Here is a 21,448-nt window from a genome sequence, read left to right on the forward strand (position 1 = left end):
CAACTTCTTCCTTTCTACCAGTTCTTTTGAGATGATGTTATAGAACATCTCAATGCTAACCCCTGCCAATTTTTCACTGGGAACTGGAGACATGAGGTGGTCTCACTGAATGGATTCCCAACCCAGTTGAATGACTGTACTTTGATAACCATGGCTCCAAAACACTTGCTGGGTTATGACTTAGGAGAATACTCTGCGCCAGGTGGGGGAGCCCAAAAGCACTTCCATGGAGCTTTTCTGCAACTCAGGCAGAAATCTTGGACCTGCTATCAAAGCAAAAAAGCCAGAGGGAAAAGGAAGGCAGAAGGTGAGACTTCCCCGTGGGAGATAGTTACCGATGAACTCAAAAGCCTCTTCAAAGTACTGCCGCAGGTTCTGCTTGTTGCTGTCGGTGGCCGGCAGCCGCTTGTAGTTGAACAGGCCTTTCTCGTAGTGGTAGAGGGGCAGGTGGGTGGTGACGTTGATGACGTAGCCGATGTTCAGCCGCTGCATCGTGTCCAGGTCCTGAGCGTCCTGCTCGTTGCCAAGGAACAGGAAGGGCAAGATGGGTGTCAGCTCCGCGTTCTCGATGTCGGGGGTGCTGGGGATGGACTGAGGTAGCATGCTCGAGGCCGCAGACGCGCCGCCCCCCACCTCCCGGCACTCTTGGAGCTGGAGGGAGTTATCACAGAGGTTTTCATGGTTCTGCTTAAAACTGCTAAGTCCACCTGGAACACAAACACAGGAAGTGAGAATGACTCCCCCCTCGAACTTCAGAGCTGTCAGAAGAATGAATGCGTGTAGTTGCTTATTGCAGTTTTAGAAAGAAAATCAAAACACAAATGAAAGTCCCTTGGGAGACCCAGGACAAATTTTGGAGGCTGCATGCAGTACTTTGGAATTGTGCCTTTTATACAAACTGGGGCATGTTCCCCTGGAAAGAGTTCCACGAAGCATCAGGTAATTTCATTAGCCGCACATTTGATCTGCCCCTAAGAGTCATATGCTCAGTGGCCTATATACAACCTTGCACTTTAGGAGCCCAGGAAGGCACAGATGGCTTCCTCGGGTGTAGAATTTCTGCCAGTAACTAACTGGGCAGTGGAGGTGTGTGACTTGCACCCTTTGTAAGCTCACCTCACCCAGAAGGCCAAGTTTGCTCCCAAATAAGAGAGTGGTTACAAGCAAGGACCTTAGAAGAACCCAGATTATCTTGGTTATAATCCCAGTTCCACCACTTCTTGGGTCTGTGATCTGGATAAGTTAATTTCTCTCTCTTGGCCTCAAATTCCTCATCTGTAAAATGAGGGTAATGGCATATACCTCTTAGTATGATTAGGAATCTGGTATACAGGGATCCGGAGGGGGCAATGGCACCCCACTCCAGTACTCTTGCCTGGAAACTCCCATGGACAGAGGAGCCTGGTAGGCTGTAGTCCATGAGGTTGCTAAGAGTCGCACTGGACTGAGTGACTTCACTTTCACTTTCATGCACTGGAGAAGGAAATGGCAAGCCAATCCAGTGTTCTTGCCTGGAGAATCCCAGGGACAGGGGAGCCTGGTGGGCTGCCGTCTATGGGGTCGCACAGAGTCGGACACGACTGAAGCGACTTAGCAGCAGCAGCAGCATATAGGGATCCATACAAAGTATGAAAACCTCCCCCTCATCAAATGCAATATCATTTATGGGAATATATATCTTAAGGAAATCATCTGACCAAAGATATCCAGCTAGATGCATAAAGATGTTCACTACAGCAGTATCTGTTTTCTAGAAAGGCCAAGTAAGAAACAAAAACATTTTTGAAAAGAGAAAAGTTGTCAGTCACCCAAGTGCAATATTATGTAGCCATTCAAAGTTGTGAAAGGACTACGAAAATAGACTATGTTTCTATTTAATATTAAATGAAAAAATCTGATTCAAAAATGTTCACCATCCACATGATCAAAAGCTAAAGAACCATGCAAAAAAGAGCACTAGTTTAAATTAGGAAATGTATGGATTATAGTCTATTGCTTAAACTTTTTCTTTAATATTTGTTAGATGTGTTTGTGGGTAAGCCAAAAGGATTATTATGAAGGTCAAATTACACAATGTACATGTAAGGGCTATGAAATGAAAGTTGACAATATTACCTACTCAGTGAGCTCTAATTCTTATCCATCAGATACACTCTGGCCTTGCCTCTGAACACAGGCAGAAGCTGGAGATTGCCTAGAAGCTGAAAGTCATCAGAACACATTTACCACTCCCCCTCTCCTCCAGATGGATGCCTTACTTCTCTCTTGATAGTTTGAGGAGATAAGAGAGGAAACATAAGTGTGAACAGGATATGGTTGTGTTAAAATAAATAAAGGAAGTTGAACTGTTCACCAGTTTCTGAATCTATGTCCTTCTCCATTTCAAGTCTCATCTCTGCCAACCACATCAGGAAGCTCCAGGCTGTACCCCAAGACCAAGTCTCAGTGCTGTTCACAGCCAGTGCACACAAGTTGTAAAAACCCGGGAAATCATTATTTTTATTAAGATGCAGCCATGACTCAAAGATGATTTGAAAGGAGTGGTATCATGACCATCTGTGTCTAAGCCTATTTGAAAAGAAAAACAAGAGCCACAAATTCATTTTAATTAATTTCTAGAATTAAACTCTGCCTTTACATCTTATTAGTTTATTCTGCTATGAAATAATGATTAAAATAAAAAGTTTGTCTGGATCCAAAGGGATCATTTTTCAAGCAGACGGAAGAAATGGAGATTACCAGTAAAAACTTCATTAGTGAATATACCTAAACAAGAATTTGAAATTACCCACCGTCACCAACACAAGCTCCACGAAAGAGACTGAAGAGTTATTTAGAAGTCTGCTCAGCTTTGGCTCCATAAAATCCTAGTAAACAGTTCCACACCAGTTCTGTGATGGGAACCTAGTTCAGTTTTTTTTTCCTTAAGAAAAGGACAGTTGTTACACTTTTCCATATAAGATGAGAGGACAGAACAACAAAACAAACTCAAAAGAAGCTTTTAGGGGGTAGGTCAGGGGGCGGAGAGACTTCTCTGTGTTCTTATTTAGGGTACTCAAGCTGTAATTTGTCTTAAAAGCAGCTAGTTTGGGGGAAAAAAAAAAAACTGCATGCCAGAAAACCACACACACAGAAAAAAAGCAGCATAGAGCTTTTTAAAATTCTGTCTCTACACCTCCTTCCCCAATGACATCAGCTGGAGACTCCCCACCTGCCCAGTTGCCATAGCAGTTACACAAAGACATACAATGACATCAGTTGGCATGATATCAGCTCTTTGAGTGCAAACAATACAAGAAGAACTACTTTGTTTAAGGCCTTTGGTGCAACTGTGTTCTGGGGAGCCAATGACGTAATGCTAACAGGTGGCATGAGCCTTCCATTTGCCTAATGGGGGGAAAAAGCCCATGGGGGAGGGGAAGAGAGGGAATTGGAGACAGACAGACACAAAATGCTCTGGATCCCAGGGGGTGCTCACGTGCAAAATTATGTGTATGTTTAAGCCATGTGGGAACTCTGTTCATAGAATCTTTGGAGGCAGAGTGCATAGAAAAGGAAATATTCTAATTCACACATATTAACTAGACAAGGAAACGTTCATTGAGGGATATGAACAAACAGTCTGTTCAACTGCCAGTCTGCTGACCAATGTCAGCATCAGTTCTCCCTAAGGGTCATGCACAGCAAGATACTGCAGTTCAAGAACTCTGAGGATGGTGCTTACAGCAAAATGAACCAGTAGAATCTTATAGTAGTAGCTTTGAGAGAGATGTCTGTAGGGAGGACTGTTTTCTTCCCTTAGGGCTTTGGAAGTGAAGGGAAGGAGGAGGGCTCATGTGGTTCTCTCTTCCAACAACTTTCCCTCCACCCTACCTCACCACATCCCATAGAAGCTGAACAGACTAGTCACTTCATGAGGAGTTTTGATTACTTTGTATTTGTTAAGACAACATAGGAGCATTACAAGATGACAACTAACAACTGAAGTGGAAGCAGTGTCGCATGGTGGTTAAGAGAAGGGTGAGAGACAGTCAATTACAGACTGCAACTGTGATTCTGCCTCATGAGAGTTGTAAGACCTGGTACAAATCTCTTTTCCTCATTAAGCCTCAGTTTGCTGATCTGTGAAGTGGGCATAATATCACCTACCCAAAGAACTGTGGTATAGGATACCTATGTAAACATATGATCGGGCATTTGATAAGTAATATTTCATTACTACAATGTCATCATTGCTGCTGCCCTCACTTTCAGCAGATCTGCTGACTCTGAAGTTTGTGAGAACCCTCAACGCAGTGCAGTGATTCTGAGGCCAGACTGAATCCCAGCAGTGCCAAACACTGGCAATGAGACCTTGTACAAGGTCCTTACCTCTCGGCTTCTCCGTTTCCCGGCAGGTGAAACAGGGTCACCTACCTTATCGACAGTCTTGAGAATTAAACTGATTTATAAGAATAAAGTATTTTGAAACAATATATAGCACATATTAAGCACTTTTTTCATAACTTTGGAAAACTACCATTTTAAACATCTAAAAAAAAATTCTAAGACAAATACCATGTGATATCAAGTGATATCCACTTATATGTGGAATATAAAATATGACACAAGCGAATCGATCTATGAAACAGAAACAAAATCATGGATAGAGAACAGACTAGCAGTTGCCAAGGGGGAGGAATTTGGGGGAGGGGTGGAGTGTGAGGTTGGGGTTAGCAGATGTAAACTTTTATATATGGAATGGATAAACAACAAACTCCTACTGTATAGCACAGAGGACTATATCCTATGACAAACCACAATGGAAAAGAAAATTTTAAAAAAGAATGTGTATATAGGTGTAACTGAATCACTTTGCTATACACCAGGAATTAATACAACATTGTAAATCAACTACATTTTCATAAAAAAAAAAAAAAAAACTAGATATCTCAAAAAAAAAAAAAAAATTCTAAAGAAGCCAGAAAAGGAGGAAAAATAAAGTACAAACTGAATGAATAAAAGAGCTTTAAGATATGAGGTTATAATCCAGAAAAAAATCTGCTTAATATAAAGACTCTAAATGATAAATAAACTGATGTTCCAGAGTTTTTATTTTAAAAGTTTATTGAAAATGAACTAGGAACCAAGGTATCTGAGCAATTTTATAGTTTAAATAATATACTTTTATTATAAAGAAAGCAACAGCATCCTATGTTTCCTAAACAATGAAATCTGATTTCATTTTCTTTGTCCTAGCTTTCCCAAGAAAAGTCTGCATGTCTTTGGATTCCTGGTTTTGCCAGAGGAGAATTGAGTGTTTTCAATAAAATCCCTCTTCTCCCCTCCCTCCCCTTCTCTCTCCTGTGCCCCCAAGTCCCACTGGCTGAGTGATCTCTATAGACACAAAACTGCTCGAGAAATTATCAGTGCAAATATTTCCCAGGCATGGGCAACAGAACTGGGGGCAAACATTTCAAACCTTATCTCAAAACCAGGTTCTCTGCCAAAATGAGTATGGTCAGCATGTGGATTCTGAATGGCAACAACAAAGAATACACAGCACCCCCACAAAACACGTAAAAATGCAACTGGTGCGTTTCCTCCAACAGAAGGTCAGTGAGGTGAGAGTACCACTGAAGCAGTGGGTTCTAGCTGAAGTGGGAAACCTCTCTTTATAGATGCATTTCAGCTCCTGTAGCTGTTTTGGCTATCCCAGCCCTAGAAACACAAGAGCCCTCGGTAATGTGATTCAGAAGCAGTGCTCTGGGTGGCAAATTAAAGAAACTGCATCCAAATGCAGAATCTATAAGCAAGACATTTCCATCTTTCAACGATGGCCAGCACTTTGACATACCAGCTTTTTGGCTGTACGCTAAGTTGAAAAGAGAGCATTTTCCAGAAATCTAATGAAAATGCTCACTGAAGGTCAGCAAATGGCATGAACATCCAAAGAAAAGTGGAAGGGGGTACAAGATGGACTTTGCTACAAGCCTGCTGCAAGCATATTCTTTGTCACTTTTTGTTGTCTAGATTTTCTTACTGGGTAACTAGTTTTCTAAAGTAAAGAGGTGCTTGATAATAGTAGTTAAGAACATAGACTCTGGAGCCAGACTGCTTGTGCTGAGAATCATGGTTTCTCTAACTAGCTGTGTTACCTTGGTGAGTTATTTAACACCTCTGCACCTCAACTTCCATGCCCATTATGTGGAGCTAACAGTAGTGTTTATGTCTTAGAGCCCTTAATATGGATAAGATGCTACATGAGTTATTACCACTATAAATGAGAAAGCGATTGTTAGAAAATGGGTCCTTATGGATACTATTTTGTGGGTCCTCTGTGGAAACTGGAGTCCATCTGAGCAGACTCTCAAGATCCTATTCTCACAAAGCCTGAATAAATTGGAGCTGATGTCAGGCTTCCAGAGCTGAAAGTCTCAAAGACAGAATATGGGGTGGGTGGGTGGGGGAGTGGGGGTGGAGGTCGGGGATTGTTTCATACTTTTCAGGAAAGAAAATCACCCACCTTAACAGGAGAGAGGAATATTAGGATATTATAGGATATTAGGCATATAATCTAGATCCACAAAGATTACTTCTACCTCTTATTCTCTAAGAAACTGTCTTCATAAGTCATAGATGCAACAGGGGATTTTATGGTAGGAATGGTTTCAAGTTCAATACCAGAAGGTATCACCTGAACTGTTTTATGATCAGTTGTGCCCCCAGGGAATGCATATCCTTTCCTAAGAGAGGTTGCATTAAAGAGGGAGAATGAGTCAAAAGTACTGAGTCACCAGGTGTAAGGTAAGAACAAAAGGGATAAAAGAAATGACTTTGTTACCAGGGGAAGAGAGGAACTTAGAAGGCTGAATCCAACCGTGTTGCTGGTGGAGACTGTGAGTCAGAGAAGAGTATCCCTATGACCCTTAAAATGCTGTCATTTCATTGCTTACATGTGAACTGTCCAATGTGTGAAAAAAACATAAGCAACAAGTTACCATAAAGGTTAAAACTCTTTAAGAAAAATTAGGATCTTGAATTCAAAGGAGCACATTTTTATTATTTGGGCAATATTTGTGTTCTGGGAAGATATATCTGTTCATTTGTTAGTCCCTTGACTCATGGATTTTTTACTGTCTGTTCTCTCTAATAGGAGATACAAGTTCTCTACAGATGTATTTTCAAAGCCAACTGTAGAAGGTAGTCTGTTATATACCAGGCATCAGGGAAAGAGTGCAGGAATAACCTGATTTAAATCCTTTTGTATACAGGACTTAGCTATATGTTATAGGAAGATAGGTGATTTGTTGATATATTTGATACCAATAACTGTAGGTAAGAGATCAATCTCTCAGTCATGGATGGGTGATCAATCTCTTTTTGGAAATAATTTAGGTAAGTTAAAAGATATGTGAAAGGATCTCTCTGGTGTCTACTTTGCTGCTAAGTCACTTCAGTCGTTTCCGACTCTGTGTGACCCCATAGACGGCAGCCCACCAGGCTCCCCCGTCCCTGGGATTCTCCAGGCAAGAAAACTGGAGTGGGTTGCCATTTCCTTCTCCAATGGATGAAAGTGAAAAGTGAAAGGTAAGTCGCTCAGTCATGTCGGACTCTCAGCGACCCCATGGACTGCAGCCTACCAGGCTCCTCAGTCCATGGGATTTTCCAGGCAAGAGTACTGGAGTGGGGTGCCATCGCCTTCTCCGGGTGTCTACTCTACCTAGTGACAAATCATAGGTGGAAATTACTTCAAGAATGTCCTCACAAAACTGTCTTTCCAAAATAACTATTACCCCTATCTTTATATTTAATAGTAATTTAACAAAGTTATATTTAGTGATGTTTTGAGAGGGGAAAAAAAAACACAGAAAAGTCTTCAAAAATTTATGCCAAAATATTCTCAAATTTTGAGTTAATAATATGGTCCTTTCATTGAATTTTCTGCTGGACAAAAATCATAATTTAGACTATTAATGCTTACTTGAAATAGACATTCCAGATTATTTGCCATCCTTTCTACTATAAAAACTCAGTAGGTTATAAAATCTAGCACTCTGGATCAGCTAATACTTAGCTATAATATGTATCAAGAGCTATAATAATTTTTGCTCTTTCCTAAATCTTTATATAAGATGCAATGTGCTTTCAGCTAAATATTTGTTTCTACATACTTCTATACTTCCAATTATTAACTTGTTTGGGGGCTCTGACTTCTTGTGTTTTAAAATATATCACTTCCTTCTTTGACAGAATCTTTATACTGCCCTTAATGGAAAGAATTTTTTTGTTGTTAATTCCTGCCTAAATATTTACCTCAAGAAAGCAAACAGAGTCAGAAAGATCCAATGACTTAGGATCTTTGATTTATAAAAACTGAAAATGAAGCTTTAATTGTATGCATTTCAAGAAACGCTGACAAGGGCATGTTTTTGTCAAAGTTTAAAAGTTTCTCCTTCTAACCCTACCACCCTATCCTCAGCTCAGAAGCTGTCCCTGCTCCCTCCACTCTGGCCACAATCAGCTTGTTCTCCATATCTAATAAGTCTGTTTCGGTTTCGTTTTGTTTGTTTATTTGGTTTGTTAGGAGACAGACAAAGTGAAGGGAATGAAGAGGTACAAAATTCCAACTGTAAAATATATAAGTCATGGGGATGAAATTCACAGCACAGGGAATATCAATAATATTGGAATAACTCTGTATGGTGACAGATGGAAATGAGGCTTAGCACGGCGATCATTTTGCAATGTATAAGAATATTGAATCACTATGTTCTACACCTGAGACTAATGTAATATATGTCAATTATAATTCAACAGAACATAAAGTGAGCTAATTTTATAGTATTTAAATAATAGATCAATAAAGCTACTTTAAAAACAAATCAAAACAAAACCAAACAAACAAAAAGCAACAAAAATGAAGTTGAACATGGAATGAATTTTGAGTTTGGGATCAGCAGATACAAACTATTTTGCATAAAACAGATAAATAACAAGGTCCTACTATATAGCACAGGGAAGTAAATTCAATACTCTGTGATAAACTATAATGGAAAAGAATATGAAAAAGACTCTGTGTCTAGGTATAACTGAATCACTTTGTTGTACAGCAGAAATGAACACATTGTAAATCAACTATATTTCAATAAAATGAATTTTTTTTAAAAGTTACCTCACTACCGAATTGGTGGAGAAGAAAGCTGGGGATTAAATTTCAGCCTGCTGAAGTAGCTCTCAACTGCACAAAAAAAAGCAGTTTCTTGTTACTACCCTTGAAAGGTGGTGCACTCGTGTTGCCCCCTTCTTAGCATTTGTACTTTAAGGCTTTAATGAGTAACTAGCGTTTAGGATAGAGCAGTTTAATTTGTGTGTATTTGAAGAACACGGGCAGATTGTTTGAGAGCATACTTCGCTCTCCAAGTATGTAAATACAGCCTGTTTCTTTAAATCTGTTACCTCATTTATTTACATTAGAACAGAAAGCACTGCCAGAAGCAACAGCTGATGACAGTCATACAATTTTCCACAAAGACAACAATTAAACAGCTTTGTGTTCTTTTAATGAGCAGATGACTTTTCTGAGAGAAGGCTTCAAACTTAAGATCGCTGAATTCCCACAGCCAGGAACCCCTCAGGTTTGGCAGAAGTCACTGTGACTTTAAGGAAAAACACCCTTTGACCCCTGGTCCTGCCAGCCTGCCCGTGTTGGCCTCTCTTTCTCCCTCCCCACCCTCCCCCTGCCTCTCTCACAAAACACTTTGGAAAGAAAACAAAAAGGAGCTTCTACCTGGAACATGTCTGATGCTTAAATGTCCAATGAATCGGCACAATATTTTTGAAACCTATTTTTAAAGAGTTGAAGTGAAGATGGGAAAAGTGGTCAAGCCTCCCTCCTGTCCCCCACCCCACCACACACACCATGAGGCCCCTTAGTGTAGAGAACACCATCTTTACATCACCCTCCCCATTCTGCCTCCTAAAAGTTTCAGGAAGCACCATCTGGAAGGCAGAGAGATCAAGCCAGTTAATCCTAAAGGAAATCAACCCTGAATATTCATTGGAAGAACTGAAGCTGAAGCTCCAATATTTTGGCCACCTGATGGGAAGAGCAGACTCATTGGAAAAGACCCTGATGCTGGGAAAGACTGAAGGTAAAAGGAGAAGAGGGCAACAGAGGAAGAGATGGTTAGAGAGCATCACCAACTCAATGGACATAAATCTGAGCAAACCCCAGGAGATCGTGAAGGACAGGGAAGTCTGGCAGGCTACAGTCCATAGGGTCGCAAAGAGTGGGATATGACTTAGGGACTGAACAACAGCAGCAGCAACCTGGAAGGCAGGGGGTAGGCATAATTGATTTTTCCAAGTCGCTTCTTCAGCCTGAGGGGCAAGAGAAGTTATCCATGCTCCCTTAGGCCAAGCCTGCACTGGTCAGAGCTGACCTCTATGGGTCTACTTGTACCCTTCTTCCCCCAGTCTGTCCAAAGTCCCACATTATGGTCCTTATTTTCATTGGGAGTTCATCTGCCATGAGATTGAGCTTCACATCCACTCACAAAAATGCCAATTAAAGAAATTAATGCAATAGTTTTTCTTTTAAAGACAGAGCTTTGGGATTCAATCAAGGGAACAACTTTCTGCGACAAAGTGTCCCTATCAAACTACAGATTGAGTATATAGAGGGGCTGATAGAAAGACAGCCAAGTTCAATCCTCCCGTTCCTGAAAACATTGAAAGTTCAGATTTCCTTCTGGTCCATCCACATCTAAACTTTACCTATTTCATCCCAGGCCAACCAGTTCCCAGGGAGAAAGGCACATCTCGAACATACAGCTCAGGCCTATGGGTTTTCTAAACAGACACACCTGATGAACACAACTTTTAAAATCTCTTTTAGGGACTTTCCTGACAGTCCAATGGTTAAGACTCTGTTCTCCCAGTGCAAGGGGCCTAAGTTCAATCACTGGTTAGGAAACTAAGAACCTGGAGACATCAACTAAGACCCAGCGCAGTCAAATATATAAATAAGAATTTAGAAAATCTCTTTTATCTGAGAGCAAGTCCTCCCAGACATTTTGAGATTTGAGTGACAGGCTCATGATGCCCCTTCCCTCTCCCCTCCTCTCTCCCTCCCCACCAGTCAGGGTCTGATGGGAAGAGATGGATGATCAACATATAAAACACAAATAAAAAGATAATGACGATGAGGGCCATAAGGTGCCCTCCAGTTCTCCAGTGCTGTGAAAGGGGGCCGATTAGATCAGGTTTCAGGGCAGGCCTCTCTGGGGATAAAAAGGGATTGACTGGTTTGGAAAACGGATGGAGGGGAGGGGACTCAGGAGAACAGTTGAGGCAGAGAGGACCGCAACTAGAGGCCAAGGCAGGACACTCATGAGGCCTTGATGACTCAAAGGGACAGAATGTGATGAAGCAGAATGAGGGAGCAAGAGTGACCAGAGGCGGCCCAGGAGTCTGCAGAGGGCCTCTGAGAGCCGTTAAGCAATTGGGATGTTAATCTAAATTCATCAGGAAGCTCCTGAATGTTTAGAAGTCTGTAATATGTGATCAATATGAGTTTGAAAGGGAACGAGAGAGAAGAGTGAGAAAAAAGTTATTAATAATTTGGCAGATGGTACAGTTTATCTATACTCCAAACCTGGGCAAAATTCATACCCTTCCTTTTGCAGAATACACGTTTTGTACCCACTATGGACTGACTGTGTCTCCCCCTGTCCCCACCCAAATTCTCATCCTGAAGCCCTAATCCCTAATGTGATATTATTTGGAGATGGGACTTTTGAGAAATAATTAGGTTTAGATGAAGTTATGAGGCGGGGTCCTTAAAAAGGAGGTTAGAACCTTATAAGAAGAGACACCAAATACCTTGGTCTGCCCCTCTGTGTGTGTCTCAGATTGAGGACACAGGAAGAAGGTGTCCATCTGCAAGCCAGGAAGACCTCACCAGCACCTGACCATCCTATATCCTGATCTCAGACTTCTAGCCTCCAAAATGGTGAGAAAATAAATGTCTGTTCTTGAAGGCACCCAGTCTATAGTATTTTGTCATGGCAGCCCAAGCAGACAAACACAACAATGCTTTGAATTCCCATATAGCTTACTTTTTGAAAATATAAATTATAATGCTTACTTTTGAAGTACCACACCCATGGCTGTGGACTGCCTGAGAATCTGACCCCTGGGAGCCAGCTCAAGTAGGTACCGTATCTCAAATTCAAGCCAGAAGTGGTCCAAGGTCAAGATGGGAAAGCTGCCTAAAGCATGCCTGTGGAATCTCTAGAACCTTCGTGCCACAAGCCAGCTACAAGCAGAGGAGCCCATTTCTTCCCCAAAACACATGTCTCCTCATTAGTTATACTCTCCCTGTGGATCAGTGCTGACCCCTGTCCTTCCTGCAGCCTCTGTCTGGGTTGAAGAAAGGTTTAGCTGGAGACTTTCTGTGTATCAGGGAGGCCACTCGATACCATGTTAGGGTTTCTCCTCTGTTCACTAAAAAGCTCAATACCGGTTAATCCACCAGGAAGGATTAAAGAAGGGGGAAAAAAAAATCCATGAGATCATGCTGGAAGACTAGAGAGGGAAGAATGTTAACAGGAGAAGAGAGCTATAAAACACAAAGCCATGTTTTCCCCAAGAGCTCAAGCAGATACTCTCCATGCTTGCTTAGGTCTCTGAAGAGAGGGGAAAGCATTCTTTGCTTTGCAGCGCAGGAGTTTAACTAATGAAGCATTGCTAAACAAACAAACAGAGGAAAGCCCAGGCAAGTTATTCATTAAACAAGCCCACTGTACAAAAGGAAAACTGTTGCTTAATGATCCACCTCCCCTGAGGACCAGCATTTATCTTAGACCCCAAATTAAACACATCACAACTTCACGGCAAAAGTATGTTTCCCAGAGGGATTTAAGTAGAGTCCAATTAAATAAATCTCTAGAAATATCAAAAGCAGGCCTCAAGAGAGAACATATTTCTACTGTGAAACATTCCCATTGGAAATCATGTTCGTAAAAGGTCATCTCCAAACATCCATGACAAGAGGAGGGGATGAAAGGCAGGAAGCGAGACAGGGTCATGTGAGTGAAGGGTGGGTTCCATCCTTACTATCACGTAGGGAAGCGCTGGGCAAAGAGGGCTGTGAGCATCTCCGCTAGCTGTGGGTGACACTCCCACGTCCAAACAAATAGCTTTTACAAGGATGTGTTTTCATATGATCTGAGGGTCAAAGGGCTGTGGCTTAGGGAATTCAGGAAGCGGCAGGGGAAAGGATCAAGTGTCAACATCAAACCATGAGTTGTTTTACTGAACCAGTGTTTTCAGTTCACAAAAGGCATAGCAACAACTTCCTCAAGCCACTGAGCTGAATTCTATATTTGGCAAGAATACTAAGCAAGTCTGAGCATTAAGGATAAACTGCCAGAAAGAGCAGGCATGAGCTCTCTTGGCTCAAGGATTCACTGAGTCAGCTGTGCCCAGTGGTCCGAGCCCCACATGAGGGCTGAACGTGGAAAGATCAGCCTAGAGCCAGGTGAGGGGCCTTTGTGTGCCAAGAGACACACGAGTTTGCACCAGGTCAAAAGCTGGTGTGTTCCCATGTCATGGATCACCTTCTGGGATGAAAGGGAAGAAAAAATAAACCAGGAAGCCAGTACATCTCTGGCAGGGAGGACTGGGATCATATATTTTCAGTGTAGACTTGAGGTTCAGTGGAAGGTCGGCCAAGGTTGGTTCAACCTGGGATGGGTGGAAAGGAGAAGTGACTTGAGAGGCACCCCACATCTGGCACCATCAGGTTGCCCAGTGCCCTACCTTGAAGCCAGGCCTAACATTGCTCAGGGATCAGAAGTCCTGACAGCAGGGACTTGGAACACTGCCCCCCTTTCCATGCTGCATTCATACTGGGTGCTAGCTCTGTGACCCCTCTTGCCACTTCTAGAAAACCAGGGGTTTGGATCATCTGTAAGTTTCTCCCCAAAATTTCGGCATTCTATAATTTCAGCACAGTGTGGACAAACTGGACATCAATGGACAACCAAGAGAGACATTATCATGGGATTTGTGAACCCTAGATGACCTGCTTCCCACCTCAGGGCCTCTGCACGTGCTGTTCCCTCTTCCTGGAACTCCCTTCCCCTAGGTCCTCGTGTAGGTGATTCATACCTCAGATCAAACAAGATCCCGTCATAAAGGTCTTCCTTTTATTTACAGCAACTCTCCCACAGATCTCTTTCACTATGCTGTGAAGTTTTAAAGTTTCATAGTCTTCACGGAGAAGACAATGGCACTCCACTCCAGTACTCTTGCCTGGAAAATCCCATGGACGGAGGAGCCTGGTAGGCTGCAGTCCATGGGGTCGCTGGGAGTCGGACACAACTGAGCGGCTTCACTTTCACTTTTCACTTTCATGCATTGGAGAAGGAAATGGCAACCCACTCCAGTGTTCTTGCCTGGAGAATCCCAGGGACGGGGGAGCCTGGTGGGCTGCCATCTACGGGGTCACACAGAGTTGGACACGACTGAAGCGACTTAGCAGCAGCAGCAGCAGTCTTCACTGACCGCTTATCTGAAATCACTTGTTAATTTCTTCCCTTGTTTTTGTTATTATTAAAGTGTGGATCCCAACAAAGCCGAGCTGTTGTGCATCTTAGAGGAAACACAACGTCACTGCCCTGTGGCTCAGGCGGCCTCTGCACTTTCCAACAGCATGATCTCAGCAGAGTTCCTTAGCCTCCTTGCACCCAAGCTTCCTCATTTGCAAAACAGGGCTAATAATAGTTCCAACAGGCAACAATAGAGTCACTTCAAGGATTTAATGAACTAATATTGGGAGTTATTCATAGAAATTAGAAGTATGCACTGTTTAGCACCTAGAGCCATACCTGATTTATTATAGTAGGTGCTCATTAAATGTTTCTAGAGTTTAAAGAAGACACACATTAGTTGTGATAGGAAATGTCACTGAGGGTGGAAGAGTAACTTGTTTGAAGTCAGTAGACCTGAATTCCAATCCCATCTCTGCCAATTACTAGCTGGGTATCCTTATACTGTAACTTCTTTGAGTGTCAGTTACAGGTAAATAGCTATTCCTAACTTATATCTCGGACTTCCCAGGTGGCACAGTGATAAAGAATCTGCCTGCAATGCAGGAGACATGAGTGTGATCCCTGGGTCAGGAAGATCCCCAGGAGAAGGAAATGGAAAACCACTTCAGTGTTCTTGCCTGAGAAATCCCATGGACAGAGGAGCCTGATGGGCTACAGCTCATGGGACCACAAAGAGTCAGACAGGACTTAGTGACTAAACAGCAATGAAACTTATAGCTTCCTTGTAAAGAATAGAAACATTGACTATGAATGACAGAATTTCTTGACACGTTGATTACAAACAATAAACAGTATGTTACATATTTATTAAAAACGTTTCTAGATTAAATGAGCTTTGGAATGAGAGGAGAAAGATCCAGTTCCTTGTAAAGATGTACTATATGTTGCTCAGCATAAAGCTAGGAATTTAAAAGATTAAAATGTTTTTAAAAATATATAGTCTTTGAAGATAAATCAAATGAGAGAAAGAAAGAGATGAAGGAAAAATTGAGGAAATTTAGCAAAAGGCCTGGGCAGAAGAAATGTTTTAAGACTCCTCAAATACCCTGTGATAAATCACATTGGAAAAGAATATGAAAAAGAAGGTGTGTCTGTCTAGATATGACTGACTCACTTTGCTATACAGCAGAAATCAACACAACATGGTAAATCAGCTATACTTGAATTAAAAAAAAAAACCCTGAAATGATGCCATCCCATTGAGACTTGTATAGGACAGGTACAGGGCCAGCCAGGTGAGTTTAGCGTGAGGACACAGAAATCCTGTCCCTCTCCCAGACTGGGAAGGAGGGCTGGAAAGGCTCATGGGGAAGAAGTAGCCTGTAGGCGTGACAGACAGCCATGCCTGAGGATGACTGGGGTCAAAGACAAATCATTCCCAGTGGCCTTTAACATTTTCTCCTCTCTCCATGCCTCCTTCTCGCTGCTGCAGCTGCAGCTAAATCGCTTCAGTCGTGTCTGACTCTGTGCGACGCCAGAGACGGCAGCCCACCAGGCTCCCCCATCCCTGGGATTCTCCAGGCAAGAACACTGGAGTGGCTTGCCATTTCCTTCTCCAGTGCATGAAAGTGAAAAGTGAAAGTGAAGTCGCTCAGTCGTGTCCAACTCTTAGCGACCCCATGGACTGCAGCCTACCAGGCTCCTCCATCCATTGGATTTTCCAGGCAAGAGTACTGGAGTGGGGTGCCATCGCCTTCTCCACGCGTCCTTCTTGGCGGTTCTATATAAGCAATGAATGAATAGAAAGAGCCATGAACAAGTAGAAGCTTACTTAGGAGGGAGCACTCAGCTTGTGGGATGTCAGGGAACAGGGGGAGAGACCCCCCCCAGTCCATTTACACACTCATTTATTAAGTATAAACATGTGGGCTGCGGGGGACAGTACTGAAATCTAGTTGGGCCCCCTCCCAGCTAACTGGCTTGCCCAATGAGACAAGCTGAGTTAACAGACAGATGAGTCACACAGTGTGAAGTTACCAGCCCCAGGGCCATTTCTTCTGCCTCCCGTTGAAGGGACAGAGGCTGGAAGTAAAATCAGCAATTCTCGGTTCCTCCCATCCCTCCCTCTCAACCTTGCACCTTTGAGCAAGTTACTTAACTCAGCAGCCATTTTAAAATATAATCATATCCTAAGAGCTTTTTCTTCAAACATAGGAGTTTCCTCTTCTCTAAAAAAGACTGTTCCAGCCCTGGTTCTCTCACAGGGGTCACATTACTGGTGTTCTTGAAAGACAGAAACAAAGGCCTCAGAGACACTGGTCTTCTGGAAGGTGAGGATCTCAGAGACACAGAGTGAGCAGAGAACGCCCAGTTTTCTGTGTCTTTTTGGTTGGTTCTCACAAACTCTTTCTAACCTTCCTAGAAACTGGGAGTTAGCTCCCACAGTTACTGAGAGTGGCAGTTACCTAACTCTCTGCAACCTCAAAGCCGAACAGTTCTAAAGAGCAAGCCTGGCATAGTGGTAGTATGCAGAGTGCCCAGAGCTGGCCCAAGTAGGTAGAAATCAAGTCACTGTGGGCATTTCAAGAGACTTCTTTTCCAATTCTGGAAGAGTCTTTGTTTCATTCCTTGTTTTCACTGGTAAAGGAATCTCCCCTTGCAGTAACTACACAGCTTAAGTTTTTCTTTTCTTAGAAATGAGCCTTCTAGGGCAGCCCCAAGATGCCCTTGTAGGAGTCCACTTTCTAGGAGCTGGTGACCTAAGAGGGCCTTCAGGAAGAGAGCCAGGCCTCAGCGGTAACAGAAGGGTGACAGTTAGCAGGACCACAGGGAAGACAGAGTGTCTATTTTAAGAAGGAAGGCGAAACCAAACTGAAAAAGAAAAAGAAAACACGTGGAATGATGGTTTAAAAATCCAAACCAAAGCCCCCAAAGAAAAGATCTGAACACAGCATTTAGGAGATGTCAATAGGACACGTATGACAAAAGTGTGATTCAAAACATTGCTGCTGCTGCTGGGTCACTCAGTTGTGTCCAGCTCTTTTGTGATCCCCATGGACTATTTAGCCCACCAGGCTCCTCTGTCCATGGGATTCTCTAGGCAAGAATACTGGCAACCCATTTCCTTCTCCAGGGGATCTTCCCGACCCAGGCATCAAACCTGAGTCTCCTGTGTGGGCAGGCGGATTCTTTACTACTGAGCCTGGGAAGCCCCAGACATTGCAAACTACTTAAAAACCAACCAACAAACAAAAATTACTACAAAACACACCTACCTATGTTATCACCCTACAACAGTTTCTGGTAAGGAACTTAATCCCAACACCAATATTTAAAAATCTCTGGTATCAAAGTGATAAAAATGTAATATATATGTCATCACCCTTTATGTGGTATTGTTGGACATGAAGAAGCAGAGGGACCCCAAGAGTTGCAGGCTGGAAGGTTCTGGGCATGGCGGTGTCAGAGGCTACCCTGTCTGAGGGCCAAGTCTCGTGGTCAACAGCAGTTGCCAGAAGACTGAGTCATTTCACAAGTCTAGAGCATAACTGGCCATTGTCACCTGAGATGTGGGGTTAGAGAAACAAGCAAGTTAAGCTACAGTACTCTGTTTTCCTGGACACTATACCCCTAAAACATACATCTCAATGGAAAGCAGTCTATTCTTATAAAACCACACTGTTAGGGGCAGCCTGTAACTGCCCCTAACAACACAGAATCAATACAGACTCAAGTTAAGGGCATGGAACCCAACAAGACTGTCCCTTACTTCTGATGCCAGCCACAAGCCCAGGGGTTCCCAGGCCACTCGCACTTTTGACCAATCAGCTTAAAATTCTTGGCTTCCCACACCACTCCCCACTCAGGTTGGATAATTCACTAAATGGCTCACAGAATGCAGGAAAGAGCTTGATGGTTTTATTACAAAAGATACATATCAGGACCAGCCAAGTGAAGAGATACACAGAGCGAGAGCTGAGAGGGTCCTGAACAAGGACCTTCAGTGTCCCATGGACTCATCAGCCTTCCACTGTGTTCATGAATCAGAAAGCTGAATGCAGCTCTGGAGTTGAGTTTTCATTAGGGCTTCGCTACTAGGCCCCACTGAGTGAACCAGTCACGTGACTGAATTCAATCTCCAGCCTCCACTTCTTCCTAAGTGGAGCTCAAACTACATACAGAGTCCCTTCCCTATAATCACATTGCTTTACATCAGCTTTGCAGTAAGAATTTGACTTTCTGCTGTGTGACTTTGGCAATTTACCTAATCTCTCTGAGCCTCAGTTTCCTTGTCTAAAAAGTAGAGATAATAATACTGTTATCACTACATAGAGATCAGCACTATTCCATAGAAGTATGATGCCAGTTACTATGTAACAAAGCTTTTTTCTCATAGCTGCAGTTTAAAAAAGGAAAAAGAAATTGGTAGAATTAACATTAATTGTATATTTTACTTAGCTCAACATGTCCAAAATAGTATCATTCCAATGTGTAATCTACCGTAAAACAATGATCAACGCAATATCTTAAATGCTTTTTACACAAAGTATTTGAAATCTAGCATGTATCTTACACACACAGCACACCTCAGTTTGGACCCATCTCATTTCAAGTCCCATGTGGCTCATGGCTATCATATTGAGACACGGCTGCAGATAGAGACGACTATTGCTGTCTTCGCTGAATGAGTTAATGCTGAGTGTCCATTTCGCAAATGTTAACTACAATGTGTGTGTGCACATACACACCCACAGTGACCAAGGACTACACCCTAAGGTGGTCTAAGCCCTGTGTCAGGCAACTCCCACACAACATCAAATATCCTCCATCTTCTCCGGAAAAGAAAAACTTTAGTTTGGAGGAGAGAGGCTCTTGGGTGAATCATTTACAGTGTGTCCTTTTATTCCCAAACTCCATCTCCCCAGCCCACATTTGCCCTTGGCAAAATCAAGTAGCCATGGACAATAGCTTTTGATGAGAAAAGAAGCCCTGAAAGCAGCCAGATGGGGAGTCTCAAGAAACTCTGAATAGCTGGGAGGTGGGGAGGAAGAAAATTACAGTGGGGGGGTGGTGCTGTGGCTCATGAAGTCACTGAGTAGCCCCTCTGCTCCCCCTCAGGCCATCTCCCAGAGTCATCGCTTAGACCTCAGCAAGTGTACTTGCCAATCACCCCACTCTTCGGTCCCTAGAAAACGCTCTGCATTGTAAATGCAAAAGGATGTCATGAGTAGGAGATTGATTTCAAGGCAATTATTTAGGCAGCTTTGTAGCATCTGATTTCTCAGGACCCAAAACATAATCAAAGTTTTTGTTTGTTTGTTTGTTTTTTAAATGTATGCATTAATAAGAAAAGGGCTTCCTAGGTGGTACTAATGGTAAAGAATTCACCTGCCTATGAAGGAGATGCAAGAGACACAGGTTCGATCCCTGGGTCCAGAAGATCCCCTGGAGTAGGAAATGGCAACCCACTTCAGAATTCATGCCTGGAGAATCCTATGGGCAGAGGAATCTGGTGGGCTACAGTCCACGGGGCCACAAAGAGTTGGACACCACTGAGTGACTGAGGACATACAACACATTATTAAGAAAGCCCTGTCTTTGAATAGTGGTACCCCACATTCAGCTTCTCCCAACCTTTATAACAAAGCTGCCCATCACCCTGGCATTCATCCAATTCAGTCAGTTCTCACTGGAGTGGGATATAAGTTCCAAGCCACCCTTAAGGTAGGAACGAAGAGATTTGCCTAATAAGGGCAGACAAATGCATTTTTACATAATATGCAAGATTAATTATAATAAACTCAATCCAGTTCACATACTTTATCAAGAAAGACAAGCTAATTATCTGTCAGAGAATTACCTCCTATTTAAAGGGCATTTTACCTTAATTTGGCAAATGAACTAATGGGAATTGTCTTTCCATTCTGATGTATTCTTTTGACTGTTTAAGCACTCAAAAGATTTCCAAGCTGCACTAAAACCCCAGGGTTTTAAAAAATAGGAGAAAGAGGCAGGGGCACAAACAATAGCTTCTCACAAAATCGAACTCTTTCTGTTGTTATTTGCAAGGATATTCCTTTCAAAATGCCTTATCAATAGCATCAAACTGCGATTTGATTCAGTGACTCAGATTTCTGAAACAAGGAGCTGGTGTTGGTCCTGCCAGATCATTCACATCCACAATATTTTCTGGTTTTTAATAGTATTGACTGGGTGCCTCTACACTCCCTTACTCTGCCCACCAACGCAGAAATTGGAAATTTACAGTACATGCCTTAGGGCACGTGTGTGGCACACACAAAATTTGTGCAAAGGCCTCGTGATGAAAGATAAAGACTTCCCTACAAACCAGTAACTTTAACAGGCAGTTGGAGCTTATTTTTGAAGAGACACGCAGGAATGAAAAAATGAAGGAGGATTAAAGGGAAAAAAGAAACCCAAGGTGACTGGCCTGGAGCTTCCATTCCTCAATGAAAAAGTGGAGAAACTCCCAAACAAGGGGTTCCCTCCAGAGAGTTCTCTTATAATATCAAAAAGTTGGGACTAATCTTAACTTCATGAGTAGGCAAACGAATGAAGTAAAAAGTGATACAACCATAAAATAAGACACGTTATAACATTCAAAGAGAACCTGTGATGATTATACAGGAAGTAAAAGCATATGCAATATAAAGTGAAAATGAATTTCAGTTTCTGTATGAAAAACTCAGCAAAATATGCACATATATGGGTAAGGAATGCAGAGAATATGTAAAAGTGAAACTAGGCCAGTCCGGGGGATTAGCGTGTCATCTAATTTTTCTTTCTAAAATTTTCTTAATAGTCCAGCAGTGGGTATATAATTGAGTCTTTGCTAAGACTTAATTTTATAAGATTTCCTTACATAGAAATAGTATATAATTTTCCAG

General features: G+C 42.4%; 1 protein-coding gene across 1 annotated transcript in view; it reads right to left on the reverse strand.

Annotated features, from left to right (window-relative positions):
• The window catches only part of DUSP10 (dual specificity phosphatase 10), a 40,790-nt gene that overhangs the window by 4,514 nt on the left and 14,828 nt on the right, over positions 1–21,448 (reverse strand). Inside the window, exon 3 of the mRNA XM_055581934.1 lies at positions 336–707. Coding sequence (XP_055437909.1) covers positions 336–707 — 372 coding nt within the window. The remainder of the gene's footprint in view (positions 1–335; positions 708–21,448) is intronic.

Source organism: Bubalus kerabau, chromosome 5 (assembly GCF_029407905.1).
Source record: "Bubalus kerabau isolate K-KA32 ecotype Philippines breed swamp buffalo chromosome 5, PCC_UOA_SB_1v2, whole genome shotgun sequence".
In the NCBI taxonomy this organism is placed as follows: Eukaryota; Metazoa; Chordata; class Mammalia; order Artiodactyla; family Bovidae; genus Bubalus; species Bubalus kerabau.